The 15807-nt window shown below is 36.3% G+C and overlaps 1 protein-coding gene across 4 annotated transcripts in view; it reads left to right on the forward strand.

Moving 5' to 3' along the window:
- Window positions 1-15807, forward strand: part of CNOT6L (CCR4-NOT transcription complex subunit 6 like) — a 108348-nt gene that overhangs the window by 36833 nt on the left and 55708 nt on the right. For all 4 annotated transcript variants that reach the window (XM_034958606.3, XM_034958605.3, XM_034958604.4 and 1 more), the window contains exons 2-4: window positions 6919-7040; window positions 8596-8782; window positions 10136-10221. In XM_034958606.3, coding sequence (XP_034814497.1) covers window positions 6929-7040; window positions 8596-8782; window positions 10136-10221 — 385 coding nt within the window. In that variant the 5' untranslated portion in view covers window positions 6919-6928. The remainder of the gene's footprint in view (window positions 1-6918; window positions 7041-8595; window positions 8783-10135; window positions 10222-15807) is intronic.

Genomic DNA, 15807 nt, shown 5'->3' on the forward strand with positions numbered 1-15807 from the left:
AGTGCTTGGTACAGTAAATGTCGTAAGGAATAGGCATGCAATAAATATTTCTTGAATAAATGTTAAACTGGTCAGAAACATTAGACTTCAAAAGTCTGAAGGTTATTTTTTTCAATAATGATGAGTGACTTTGCCATTATAAAACATGTGTTTTTTTTTTTTTTTTTTTGAGTGGTCACAGAGCTGGAGATGTCATGAACACTTGGAATTAAGTCTTTTTTAAAAAAATGTTTGCATTATTTTATAATCTATGGACTTTAGTTGAATATATAATTAAAGAAAGACAAATGCCATCCACAGGCCTTTGGTATGGAAATGGAATGGGGTTGCTAATGAAATTGTTCTTTATTCCAGGGCATCATTTAAGCTCTTGTGATTGCCATCAATCTTTAATTTTGTCAATATGATCTTACTATATGCAGTATAGTTTGCTAGGGGCAGTTTTTGTAGTATCAGCTGCTTATCCCATTCAGGTGAAGTACAAATTTAGTATGACAGTTGTAATGATTAATAGTTGTGTATAGTTAAAAATAAATACTATAGTTGGGTGTAGTGGTGACACCTGTAGTCCTAGCTACTTGGGAGGCTGAGGCAGGAGGATTGCTTGAGCCCAGGAGTTTGAGGCCAGGCTGGGCAACATAGGTAGACACTGTCTCTGTAAAAAAAAAAAAAAAAAAAAAAAAAAAAAAAGGCTAGGCACTGTGGCTCATGCCTGTAATCCTAGTAGCACTGGGAGGCCAAGGCAGGAGGATCTCTTGAGGGCAGGAGTTCAAGACCAGCTTGGGCAACATAGTGAAACCTTGTCTCTACTAAAAAAAAAATAAAATAAAATTAGCTGGGTGTGATAACATGTGCCTGTAGTCCCAGCTACTGGGGAGTCTGAGGAGGGAGGACCACTTCATCCTAGGATTTCAAGCTTGCAATGAGCTATGATTGTACCACTGTCCTCCAGCCTAGGTGACAGAGTGAGACCTTGTCTAAAAACAACAACAACAACAAAAAAGATATTGATAAGGAAATAGAAACTTCAAAAATGGCACAGTGCAAGAGTTATTTGCTTTGTTAAGCAAGATAAACACAGACACATTTTCTCAGGAAGGGAGCTCATAATGGTTAAGACCAGATGGGAAGGATAGTTATTTATTAAGATGAGTATGTAGTAAGACACAAAAAAACATGTTTTCCCTTCTGTAACTTTTGGGAATAAATGCCAATATAAGACAGATTTATCTGAGAATGTGTAAAATGGAATAAGTTATTGATATTTACTCTGAACTCTAAATTAAGCCTCATATAGGCTTAATTTTGTGTTTTTTCAATTTTAGGAACTCTGCCAGCATCTGTGTCTCTGCCTGTGATTGATTTTGCAAACTATTGTTGAGATGATTAGTGATTTGTATTTTGGGTTAGATTTCATTGAGTTAGCAGTCTGATTCATTATGAAGCACTCTGGTGCTTGTAGGATTTTTAGTCTGAATCCTAAATGAAATAACATTAATTGTGCCAAACTACAGACTGAGATAAAATGACCTTACAGTTAGGGTGATAAGAGAGAAACTGTAATTTAACACTATAGGACTTACATCTTTACATACGCTATAGAGGCTTCTGTTTTTTGTAAGCTACTTTAGATGACCAGTATTTACAGAAGCTTAGTTCTAGCTTTTCCAGTTTGCCCTGATTTGGCCAGCTTGTTTTTTCAGGGGGAGTTATGCTACTTTATTTTCCTAGTGCTACATATAAAACTTGAGATTTGGGGTTAACAGTAGTATATTTGTATGTATTTCATATGTATTTTTAAAATATACCTTTCATTGAAATAGCATGTTATGTAGATTTATTTGCAGTTTTGGAAACTCTAAATTTAAATTTTTCTGTGCAAAGCAGACCTAGCGTTACATATAATATTGCTTATAAATTAAAAAACTAAAATACAAAAACCCCCTAAAATACATTAAATATTTTTTATTTTTAATGTTTTTTAAAATGTTACTTTAAGTTCTGGGATACATGTACAGAACATGCAGGTTTGTTACATAGGTATATATGTCCCATAGTGGTTTGTTGCACCTATCAACCCGTCATCTAGGTTTTAACCCCTGCATCCATTAGGTGTGTGTCCTAATGCTCTCCCTCCCCTTGCCCCCTACCCCCTGACAGGCCCTGGTGTGTGATATTCCCCTCCCTGTGTCCATGTGTTCTCATTGTTCATCTCCCACTTAGGAGTGAGAACATGCAGTATTTGGTTTTCTGTTCCTGTGTTAGTTTGCTGGGAATGATGGCTTCCAGCTTCATCCATGTCCCTGCAAAGAACATGAACTCACTCTTTTTTATGGCTGCATGTTTTTTTATGTTTTTTAGAGGCAGGGTCTTGCTGTGTTGCCCAGGCTAGAGTGCAGTGGCTATTCAGAGGTGTGATTATAGTGCACAATGGCCTTGAACTCCTAGCTGCAAGCAATCCCTCCACCTCAGCCACCCAACTAGGTGGGACCACAGGAGTATACTGCTGTGCCCAGCTTTGAAATACGTTTCCTATGAAGTCAGTATTTTACAGATTTATCTGAAGTTTTTGTTTAATAGAACCAAAGACAAATTTATTAAAGTCTTCACTCTGTGGTAGTGTTTAATCAGCCTTTGGTGATGGAGATTAAAACTTTTTAATGTAAGGAGTATATAAGAAGTAGGAGAAAATCGGGTTCCTTATCTAGGACTGATGGTTACTCTCAGAAATTTTACTCAGAGTCTCTGAGGCCTTTGTAGGAGACACACTAAGAAATAAAGAGTGAATGGATGGCAGACTCAAAGCAGCTTGTGTAGTATTTGGGAAACTAAGTGGAGTGTTTTTCGTACTGTTGAAATGGAGTTAGATGGCAAAGTTGGAAAGGTGTTGCTAACAGGCTTTGTTATGTAATCAGGATTCCCAGTATAAATTTGGTTGATGTAATGGGAGGATCTTTTGAGAATCTATGTAAGTTGTTGTAGAAATTAGAAACTCTTGGAAAAACTAATTCAAAAACCTGCCTCTTCATTAGTTTGAAATTAAAGATAAAAAATTAACTGTGCTGTGTTTTCCCAAATAAAACATTTCTCTTTCTTGGATGAAAAATGTTAATCACTCAGTATTTAAGTCTTGAACTGAGCTGTATATGAGACTATTTGAAGCCACATGAGCAGTGTCACATTTAGAGATTTAAATTACATTTGAATAATTTATTTCATAATTTTAAGTTATTTTGAAATAGATTTTTGTGGTATGCCTACAAGGTGGAAAGTTGATGCCGAGAATGGAAAGGTTTAATAATGTTAATTTCCTGAAATTGAGTTCTCTGTTATTGATTGATTGATTGATTGAGACAGGGTCTCACTCTGTTGCCCAGGCTGGAGTGCAGTGGGGTAGTCTCGTCTTACTGCAAGCTCCGCCTCCTGGGTTCATGCCATTCTCCTGCCTCAGCCTCCCAAGTAGCTGGGACTACAGGCGCCCGCGACCACACCTGGCTAATTTTTTGTATTTTTTTTGGTAGAGACGGGGTTTCACCATGTTAGCCAGGATGGTCTCGATCTCCTGACCTCGTGATCTGCCCGCCTCGGCCTCCCAAAGTGCTGGGATTACAAGGTGTGAGCCACTGCGCCCAGCCTTTGGTCATTTTTATTGGCATCCTAATCAAATCCAAAAGAGACCTCTGACCCCTAATATGGCAGTATTGATCTTACTTTGGTTTTTACATATTATAGATATTGGTAAACATTTTATGGAGCTTTTTTTTTTTAAGGAAGAGATTTTGTAATTTTAATGGACTTACAAAGATTGAAACATGAAGAATTAAAAAATAGAAATCTAGTTCTATATAATATCTGTTTTAGAGATTAGAATTGGAGCACCAGAAAAGATGGTAATTATTAATTTTCTATTTAGATTTTAAAAATATCTGGGAAAATTGAACATGTGGATAAATTACCATTTCTTTGTATCAATTTTTAGAAAAGCATTGGGTGTTAATTGGCTGTGAGATGAGTAGGGAGGGAGGAAGGTGGCAGATTTTAGGATTATAAAGCATATGATCATTGATCATTCCACAAATACATGTTATGTGCTTCCTATGTGGCGGGAACTGTATAGAGATATAAAAAGGATATGCCTTCACACAGAAACATAGTCCCCTTAAGGAACATACCATCTAGTGGGAGCCGTGATTAAAACAGATTAAATTGCCTTCTAATCCTATGCCTGTGTGTGTGTGTTTTTTTTTTTTTTTTTTGAGACACAATCTCGCTCTGTCACCTAGGCTGGAGTGTAGTGGCGCGATCTCGGCCCACTGCAGGCTCCGCCTCCCGGATTCACGCCATTCTCCTACCTCAGCCTCCCGAGTAGCTGGGACTACAGGCGCCCGCCACCACGCCCCGCTAATTTTTTGTATTTTTTTTAGTAGAGACGGGGTTTCACCGTGTTAGCCAGGATGGTCTCGATCTCCTGACCTTGTAATCAGCCTGCCTCGGCCTCCCAAAGTGCTAGGATTACATGCGTGAGCCACCGTGCCCGGCCTGCCCTGTGTTTTATAAAAATGATCTAAAATTGGGCTGGGTCCTGTGGCTCACGCCTGTAATCCCAGCACTTTGGGATACCTGTAATCCCAGCACTTTGGGAGGCCAAGGCGGGCGGATCACAAGGTCAGGAGTTCGAGACCAGCTTGACCAACGTGGTGAAACCCCCATCTCTACTAAAAATACAAACATTAGCCAGGCGTGGTGACACGCGCCCGTAACCTCAGCTACTCAGGAGGCTGAGGCAGGAGAATCACTTGAACCTGGGAGGCAGAGGTTGCAGTGAGTCGAGATCTCGAGATCGCGCCACTGCACTCCAGCCTGGGCGACAGAGCAAAACTCTGTCTCAAAAAAAAAAAAAAAAGATCTAAAATTAGTGAAACCTATGTTTTTGAAAATTTAGGGTGTTTTACCCATTCTCATTGTAGGTAATGAATTATGTAGTGTGTCTTTGGATCTAGATCTATTTGATTTGGCTTTGCTTAATCTTGTATTTTTTTGTAGACTCTTTTATTATTACCCAAAAGTACCCAAAGAGACACGTGTGCCTTATGGTGTCCAGCAGAAATTCTGAAAACCTTGTTACCTAAAAATTTTATTTTCAGAAGTATTATATATAGGCTGAATATGGTAGAAATCAAATTTTTCTCCTGCGGAAAATGTTCATATTCTTTGTGCTATATGAAGTTCTAAGACATTTATGGAAAATAAAATACGGTTTAGCATCGCCCAAATTGTGTAAGATTAGAGTTGAAGAGCTTAACCTGGAAAGTTGGAAACTAATTACTGTTAACATATGAACAGATATGGAAAACTTTCTCTTTGCTCCTTTAAGTAAGTGGAAAGGAATGACTATTTTCCCTTTAGAAATGTGAGAGAAAATGATAGTATGGGAAACTTTGATTGCATTCTTATAAACTAGCTTTTTGATTTCTTATTACATGATAGAATATCTCTTTTTTCTTTAATCTCTATATGTAACAAATTTCAGATGACCTGAAAGCAACTCTTCAATTTGGGATATAAGTTCTAAACTTTACTTGGAAACAGTTCCAGATTCAGACACTTGGTTTTGGGGTGTGTGTATATATGTTAATATATGAGCAAAGAACCCAATATAAATACTATGTGGCAATTTATTGAAAGCATGCAGGAGTTTAATTTAGGCTCAGGACATTGTGTCATTTGCTATTCTTGTTAGATATGAACTGGATTTTATTTTCTGTCTAGTACCAAGCAGTACTTCTTATATTGGACCCCTTGAATAAGGTTACCTTTAGAGCCATTTGTCACCTACTTCATACATAGCACATTTGATGAGTTTTATGTCTAGCTGGTCATCATTGATGATTGTTCAGTGATTATTTTGGCAGTTATAGCAGGAAGATGGCACAGTATAGTTATGTGCTGCATAACAACGTTTGGATTGCCTAACAATGCATTTCTCAGAACATGTCTTTGTTAAACCACACATGACTGTGCTAGTTTTGATTAGGGTGGCCATGTAACTCATCCAAATTGGACTCTTTTGAGCATGAAAAGGGATGATAATAATAATTGCTTCAGAGCAACAGATATAAACCAAGACTGACCCAGGCAAACTAAGATATGTACTCATACTAATTAGGACACTTTTGATTACTAGTAACAGAAAACACAATTCAAAGTAGCTTAAACAGTAAGAGAACTATATTGGCTTGTGTATCAGAAAAGGCCAGTATTTGGGTGTACTACAGGTGTCATTCAGTGAGGACCCTGCCTTTGTTTTTCTGTTTTCCAGACTCTGCCTTCCATGGCTGACTTTCCTTATCGTTGTTGCATGGCTGCCAGCAGCAATTTGGGCTGTATTCTTCTTTGTTTATGACCAGCAGGAGAGAGAAGCCTGCTTCTCCTGTAAACATAGAATGAGTTCTGCGGTTTTGTGATTATTAGATACTCCTGAACTAAATCTCTGCAAGGGGAATGTCATGTGCTGATTGTCTTAGGCATGGGATATCTGAATATCACTGAGGAAAGGAGGATAGAATTACCTTATTCTCTTAGACTAGTCAGAGTCCATTCACGAAACTGCTGTGTGGGAAAGCAGTGCAGCTAAATGAAGGGAAGGAGTTAGGAAGCAACCATAATGTTCATTGCAAAGTCCAGTGCTGTTGCTTATTTGCATTTTCCCTTAGGCATGTGATAATGAGTTCCTGCAAGATCCTAGCATACTGCAGATAATGTGTGTGTTTTCTTTTTCTGCAAGTGAGAATTTGTAGTATAAAATGACTTACTAGACTGGTAATGGGAGAGAAAAGGAGTTTACCATCCTATTTTCTCTTTTTTTAAAGTAAGACTATAATAATTATTGATCTCCTCCTTTTTTTTTTTTTTAAACAGACTAATAGGGATGCCAAAGGAAAAATATGATCCTCCAGATCCTCGCAGAATTTATACCATCATGTCAGCAGAGGAGGTAGCCAATGGGAAAAAATCTCACTGGGCAGAATTAGAAATCTCGGGTGAGTGGAATCTGAAGCATTTAATCTGGAATGTAATAGTGATAATACAAAAGTTGAGTATTGCTATATTTTTTGTTGTACATTTTTAATTAGATGGACTCATTGAAAAACTACAAGATGGTAAGATACTAGTGTTTATCTGTTTTATGTGTGACTGAATATCTTTGTTTCCATTCTTTGAGATTAATTACATTGAGCAAGCATCTGGAATTGAGGATATTGGGAGTTTAGTTTCTAAGTAAAACCAGGTTCTTTGATATAATAGATTTTGTTTAGGCTATTTCAGAGTAATTATTTTTGCAAATTGAAATCTTTGCCATCCTCCTATCTCAGTGTCGGCAAAGAAGGAAACCTGGAAGCTATTTATTCTAATAAATATATAATAACTGTGTTACAGGACCTTAATACCTGTTTAGGATTTGGTAAAATAGAATGTGATTCCTAAAAACTCATAATTCCAGTCTAATAATGAGAAAAACATCAGACAAACTCAAGCTAAAGGACCTTGTGCAAAATACCTAACTTGATTAATACTCAAAATTGTCATGGTCATGTAAAACAAAGGCTGAAACTGTCACAGACCAGAGGAGACTGAGGAGAGGTAACTAAATGCAAAATGGTAGCCTGCGTTGAATCTGGAACAAAAAGGTATAAAAACTGGTGAAATCCAAGTAAAGTCTAGAGTTTAATTAGTAGTAATGCACCAGTGTTGGTTTCCTAGTTTTGACAAATGTACCATGGTGATGATGTAGATTCTAATGTTAGGGAAGCTGAAGGAGGGGTATATAGGAACTCTCTGTGTTATCTTGGTAACTTTTCTGTAAATCTAAAATTATTACAAAATTTAAAGTTATTAAAAATAGAATATAAGTATTTTTCTTTTATGAATTGATATAATACAGATTATATATAAAATGCCATTTTCCCCCCAGTAGGCATTCATTTGGAAGAGTTAAACCCCACATTGTAATGTCAATAGCAAGAATTACTTGCACATTTAGCTAAAAGGTAACTGGGTGGATGGATGATTGGTAGTCAAAAGAATGAATATGAGCAGATCTTACTAAGTTAATCTAGGGTTTCTTAGCCTTGGCACTACTGACACTTTGAACTGGATAATAGTGGAGGCCTGTTGTGTGCATTGTAGGATATTTAGTAGCATTTCTGGCCTCTACTCACTAGATAGCAGTAGTACCCCTTCAGTTGTGGCAACCAAAAATGTCTCCAGGCATTCCAAAATCCTTTGAGGAAACAAAATTGCCTCTGGTTGAGAACTACTCAGTTAAACTCCAAGGGTTTCCATAATTTGCCACTTCTCATTTAATACATAGAAGGTTCTTGAGAAAGAGTGGTTGTCAGGTGAAAATGGCATGAATGTAAAGGAGGGCCAGGTGTGTTTGGAAGCAATCAAATGGCATTAAATAAAAAATTAAAATGTCAGAGATACAATATCCATGTGTATTTGCAGCCTCTCTTAGCACTTTTCAGTCATTGTAGTTTAGGTGTCATCTTCGGCCTGGGGTTTTTTTTTACACTTCAGTATTTTGCCTTTTAGGTAGAGTGCGGAGCCTAAGTACATCACTTTGGTCATTGACACACTTGACAGCGCTGCACCTAAATGACAATTACCTTAGTCGCATTCCACCTGATATTGCCAAGCTTCATAATCTGGTTTACCTGGATCTGTCATCCAATAAACTCAGAAGTTTACCAGCAGAACTAGGAAACATGGTGTCTCTCAGGTGAGGAAATAAAACAGACATGACTCACTATATAAAATTCTAAATTTAAGAAAATGAGGGGATGTTACTTAATTACAGTAGGATTTCTGTGTGTTGTAACTATCAAATTATATAAACTGTCTAAGCATAGTGCTTGAGTTGGCCTCCGTTGAACATTTCTTTTCCTTTAAATTTGGAGGTTCCTGAATTAGAGTGTGCTTGTATTACCAGTTTCCTTGACAAACTTGAGGTGGGGTGGGGCTAAAATAGTAAGTCTCATTATCCAATATAAGACTGATTAGAAGTACTTGAAAAATGAAGATTTGCTGATGAATAAAACTTACAAGAACATATCTCTATGAGTCAAAGAATATTTATATTTCATAATACAGCTCCTTAAGGAAACCTTAAAACCTGATGAAATGGATTTATTTCTAATTTTTAGGGATTCTTTAAAAATTCCCTAAAGAAATTCTAAAAAAATTTTGCAGGAATCTTAAGATCTTATCTAAATGTTTCCAGTGATTATCTGTTGAGTAATAATTTTTAAAAATTGCTATCACGTGTTTAAACATATTGTTTTAAAATCTTGTTCTTCAGTATCCTTTACTTGCTTTTTTTACTTTTGGTCATCCACTAATGAGGATGCTATTTTTTTCCTATAGGCTGCTCAAAATTTCACAATCATAAAGTTAGATCTGATTTATGCTTTCCTATTCTTGTCTATACTATCTATGCTTTATTTTAATATTTATGTTTCATGTCAGTGATTGTTGATCATAGTATATTTTTTCACCTTTTCACATTTTTTTGGTCTTCTTTAATATACTTCACCTGTTGTTTCTTATTCTTTTTATTTTTATTAATTTTTTGGTTTGTTTTCTTAGTATTTTGATGTGATTAGAGTAGTATTCAGTTACTTAAAAAGAGATACCGGTGATTGGCTACTAATTACAGTTTATTCCTGAAGTTTGTGTAAAAATTTGTACTTTTTTCTATTAATTAGACGAGTTTCAAGGATATCTGTTGTTTAGCTGCTAAGGATATCTGTCACATTTGCATTTGATAGGCATTTTGGGTGAGAAAAAAGGGGGTAGATTTAGCCTGAGAATGATATGCAGTTCCTGCACCTCCAACTTTAATGTGAGCTAGCAAATGAGTAAATCCTGGAAATAGAACCATTGTTAATAGTTGTGGCAATTGCACATTTTGTAGTACTTTTATATTGTGCAATGTTTTTGGATGAGCACATAGAAATGTGCCTTGAATATAAACAATCACTCATAGTATGTTAGAAGGAGCCTTAAGAATGGCAAATACAGATGTTAATAAAGCTTAGTATATTAAACTAATTTTTTTTTTTTTTTAAAACAGGGAATTGCTTTTAAATAACAATCTGTTACGGGTTTTGCCTTATGAACTTGGTCGGCTCTTCCAGCTACAAACTCTAGGTTTGAAAGGTAAGTGATTTTCAAACAGTTTTGAGGTATTCTGAGCCTTTTAAAGAGCATTTTGGCCTTTAAAAAGGTCAAGTTTTAGTATGAGTTTTAGAATGTGACTACGTGTACTTTCTCTTGAAAGAAAAGTAGTTTTTTTTGTTTGTTTGTTTGAGACGGAGTCTTGGTCTGTCGCCCAGGCTGGAGTGCAGTGGTGCAATCTTGGCTCACTGCAAGCTCTGCCTCCTGGCTTCATGCCATTCTCCTGCCTCAGCCTCCTGAGTAGCTGGGGCTACAGGCACTCGCCACCATGCCCGGCTAATTTTTTTGTATTTTTAGTAGAGACGGGGTTTCACCATGTTAGCCAGGATGGTCTCGATCTCCTGACCTCGTGATCCGCCGGCCTCGGCCTCCCAAAGTGCTGGTATTACAGATGTGAGCCACCGTGCCCTGCCTAAGAAAAGTAGTTCTTTAAGTATCAAATTGAACTTGAAGATTTCAGTATGTGCCATCATGTTAACAAACTTGTAAGGGGAAAATTTTTTGGTTGTTTTTGTATCTTACCTTTAATTTTTCTATAAAACTGAACTTTCTCAGAAGAGATAATTTAAATTAACACTTAAAAAAAAAAAAGGGAATACTAGGCTGGTTTGAGACCAGCCTGACCAACATGGAGAAACCCTGTCTCTACTAAAAATACAAAATTAGCCGTGTGTGGTGGTGCATGCCTGTAATCCCAGCTACTTGGGGGTCTGGAAAATCGCTTGAACCCAGGAGGCAGAGGTTGCGGGGAGCCGAGATCGCGCCACTGTGTTCCAGCCTGGGCAACAAGAGTGAAACTCCGTCTCAAGAAAAAAAAGGGATTACTTTACCTAATAATAGTCTAAACCTCAGCCAGAATGCCTCATGTTTAGCTTTTGACATGGTAGATAAAATAGCATTGATGTGATTACAGGAGAGAAAACATTATAATAGTAAAATTAGCTGTACCTATTAAGTAAATTATTCTAGGTAACGTGTTAGTCCAAAATGCATGCTTCTCTGACCATCTTTCTCAGTTAATTTGGGATGAAAGGCATACTCAATTCATAGAAACACTGAAATTTGTGTAATTTTCTCTTATGGCATAGCATACAAGAGTTTATTTATGAATTAATAGGACCAAATACAAATGTTCTGTGTTAAACATTTTCTTCTGTGCTCATGAGGAATAAACATCAGTCAAAGCCTTGTAAAGTATACACTTTCATAGATTTTATTTTCCTTCTTCAAAGACTATTTTAGTTTCCATGATAATGTTCTGCCTGCATTTGCTTTTGTTATATAATGGATCATTAAGTATGAAATTTGAATAAGAATAGAAAGAATGCTGATTTTATTGGTTGAAATAACACATGATAATTAGGTTTCCTTATTCAGTTTCATAAATTAGACAATTATATGAATGGTTTGAATCTTGTGTTATAGTTTCTTTGTAGGATTTTATTGATTTTTTAAATCACATATGAAGTAGAGAGGGAAAGTACTTATATCTAAAATATTTTCCTAAGGATTGAGGATTAACCCAAGGCATTTGAAATTGTACTGTTGAGACATTTCACCTCATTTTCTTTATGCTCAGTCTTATTCTTAGGTAGCTGAAATAGCCATTCAGCTAGAGTTGGAGTAGGTGCAAGTCTATTCCTCACTAACAGCTGTTTTCTTCTTCCCGATATTGATAGAAAGCATATCAATGACAAATGAATAATTTACTTTTTTTTTTTTGAGATGGAGTTTCACTTTTGTTGCCCAGGCTGGAGTGCAATGGCATGATCTTGGCTCACTGCAACCACTGCCTCCCGGCAACCTCCGCCTCCCAGGTTCAAGTGATTCTCCTGCCTCAGCCTCCCAAGTAGCTGGGCGTGCACCACCACGTCCGGCTAATTTTTTGTATTTTTAGTAGAGTCGGGGCTTCTCTATGTTGGTCAGGCTGATCTTGAACTCCCGACCTCAGGTGATCCACCCACCTCGGCCTATCAAAGTGCTGGGATTACAGGTGTGAGCCACTGTGCAGGGCTAATAATTTACTGTTGAATCCAGTGGACTTACCCTTTGTATTAGAAACATTCCTGAAAAAGCAACTGTTAGTATTTCTTACTCTTTCATAACTGTTTCATATTATCTCAAGTACAAGCATGTTTCCAGAAAATTTGTACTAAGTATCAACTGAATGAGTAATTTTGAATATTATCTCCTTAGTCCTTCATTCAGTTTTTCTAGTTAAAATGGTAGTTTTCCAAACGATTGTCTTTGGCTGGCCTTCGATTCTAGTGGCATTTTGTCTACTGATTTACGTTCTTTAAAATCTATCAAATCAGACACCACTGATTTACATTCATTAAAATCTATCAAGTCAGACACCAGCTCTGCTTCACGAACTGTAACTTAGCTTTGTTTATGCCTGTGGTTAAATTCTTTTTTATTAAATTTCAATTTGTTATATGGTAAGTACCTATATGTAGCCCTTTTCTAAACTTCTTTGAGAGTCTATTTAGTTTTTTGTCAGTGTCACTTTCCAAGGTGATCCAGAAAACCAGATCTCTTCCTTTTAAAAAAGTTTAAGATGGTAATAGCAGGAGTGGCTTTTGAAGCAATTGAAGGGATACAGTATTGCTAATGAATGGTAGTTTTATATTCTTAGGAAGGTAAAATTTGAAATAATTTCAAAGTCAGTTTTATTAGCCATATTATGGTACTTTATGTCAAAAAAATGGAATGGAACATTTGAAATAGCACTGTGATATAGTTAAAAGAAACAATGAGAATGAACTGCTTCTGAGACATTTTGTCTTGAAACTGGAAGATTTTTTTTCTCTATATCCTTTTCCTCCTTTGAAACTCAGATACTGAAATTTTAGTAATGATTTGGGTCATGCTGGCTCAACAAGCTAATTTTTAGAAATTTTATTTTGAGATTTGAGGAGAGCGTGGAGAGTTAGGTTATTTGAGGAATTAGGATAAGAAGGCCAATTTTAAAACTATAGACACCGCCAGTCTAGTAAGTTGGAAGTGTTCTGTGAAGTCACTTAGAAAAATAAAAATGTATTAATTTTATGAAGAAAAGGCATAAGTAGAAACAATTCTCATACAGTTATTTTAAAAGAATTTAGAATTCATGTCCTAAGGTGTAAGGCAATACTTTATCCGACATATGGGCCAACAAGTTGTCCTTGAGCAATAAAAATTGATGTCCCAGGTCATAAAAATATGTAGGACCTCACTAATTTTGAAAATTTCTAGCTTTCTTCCAAGGATTACTTGGTCTGTTTATGGACCATGTCAGTGGAAGACTTTCTTTTACTTTGTAAATTTGTTTTATTCTTGAAATATAATATAAAAGAATAATTAACATGCATTTTAAAGAAAATAATTAAATGAATAGTCATTCTCCTATTAGCCAATATTTTAAATACCTGTTTTAAAAAAATGCACTGGGAAATATAATTTTCATTTATATAGGAGGCAAAATACTTATTTTTGTGTTGTATGTGAGCTTCTAAAAATCAATAAGAAAAAGAACAGTCTAGTAGAGAACGTATTAATAGTTCGTACCAGATGATGTACAAAGAGGTCTAAAATTGGACTTGATCAGCCTTATGCATAATAATAGTACAAATTGAAATTATATTCAATTACATTTTTCACCTATCAGATTGGGAGAATTTAAAAAATATGACAAAATAGCCCTGTTGGTGAGATTATGGGGAAATAGGCACAAACACACCTTGTCATTATAGATCCCCTATACCTTTTATGTTTCCTGCGTTTTCTTTCACGATTATGTCTTTCTCCCAGATGTTACTACTACCCTGAATTTAGATATTGGGGTTATGTATGCATCTGTTAAAGGTGTTCTAACCTTTTTATGAATGGAATCCTACTGAATGTAATTTTTATGACTTGGTTTTTATTCAGCCTTATGTTTTTATGATTCAGCCATGTTGATGCATACATCTAATGACAGTTCTTTGTTTTACTGCTGTATTGTATTCTGATATGTGAATATGCTATAATTCACTCATTCTGCTGTAGATATTTAGGTTGCTTCCATTTTTGTTTTTGGCTACTATAAGCAGTACAGCCATGAACATACTCATACATGTCTCCTGATATACTTCATAGGAGTGGAATTGGGATGTAGAGGTCTGTACATCCTTAGGTTTTTTTAAGGCAATACCATAATGTTTTACAAAGTGGTTGTACTAAAAGATTCTACTCAAAATAATACAGTTTTCATTTTCAGTCTTTTCTCCAACACTTGATATTGTCAGATTTTTAAGTTTTGTCAGTTATTGAGTATGAGTTTCTAACTGTACTCTTAATTTACATTTTCCTAATTGCTGATAAGATTTTGCATCTTTTCATGTGTCTGTTGGCCATTATATTTATTTGAAATTACTGTTGATGTTTTTAGCCTGTTTTCTATTTGATGATTTCTTATTGAATTGGAGGAGTTCTTTTTTCTATTTTGCGTTATAAGTGTCTTCTCCCACTCTATGGCTTTTCCTTTTGTTTTTCTTTCTGGTATCTTTTTAATGAGTAGAATATATATATATATATATATATTTTAGACAGAGTCTCACTCTGTTACCCAGGCTGGAGTGCAGTGGCGCGATCTCGGCCACTGCAACCTCTACCCCACGGGTTCAAGTGATTCTCCTGCCTCAGCTTCCCAAGTAGTTGGGATTTACAGGCGTGCATCACTATGCCTGGCTAATTTTTGTATTTTTAATAGAGACGGGGTTTCACCATGCTGGCCAGGCTAGTCTCGAACTCCTGACCTCAGGTGATCCTCCCACCTCAGCCTCCCAAAGTGCTGGGATTACAGGTGTGAGCCACCACGCCCGGCCAGATTTGATATTTTTAATGTAGTTGAGTTTTAAAATCTTTTCTCTTGTAGTTAGTACATTTGTGTGTTGTTAATAACAGAAATCTTGCCCTTCCCGGATCAGAAATATATTCTCTTGTATCATCTTAAAAGTTTTGAGGTTTTGCTCTTCGCAGTTAATTCTTTAATTCATTTGTAACTGATTTTTTTTTTTTTTTTTTTTTGGGACAAAGTCTCTCTCTGTCGCCCATGCTGGAGTACAATGGTGCAAATCTCAGCTTGCTGCAACCTCTGCCTCCTGGGTTCAAGCAATTTTCCTGCCTCAGCTTCCTGAGTAGCTGGGATTACAGGCTCCTGCCACCATGCCCAGCTAGTTTTTGTATTTTTAGTAGAGACGGGTTTTCACCATCTTGGTCAGGCTGGTCTCGAACTCCTGACCTTAGGTGATCTACCTGCCTCAGCCTCCCAAAGTGTTGGGATTACAGGTGTGAGCCACTGCGCCTGGCCCTTGTAACTGATTTTTAAATATAGTATGAGGAGTCTAATTTGGTGAGGAATTTAATTTTGTTTTTTCCCTATGAGTAACCAGTTGTCTCAACATCATTAGTGAATAGTTTTTCCTTTTCTCAGTGATCAGTAAAGTCACTTCTCTTGTGTATTAACCATGTCTAGGTCTATTTTGGGAATTTCTTTTCCTTTCCATTAGTAAATTTGTCTAACCTTGTACCAATTAGCATATTGTC

This window comes from Pan paniscus, chromosome 3 (assembly GCF_029289425.2).
Source record: "Pan paniscus chromosome 3, NHGRI_mPanPan1-v2.0_pri, whole genome shotgun sequence".
NCBI lineage: Eukaryota > Metazoa > Chordata > Mammalia > Primates > Hominidae > Pan > Pan paniscus.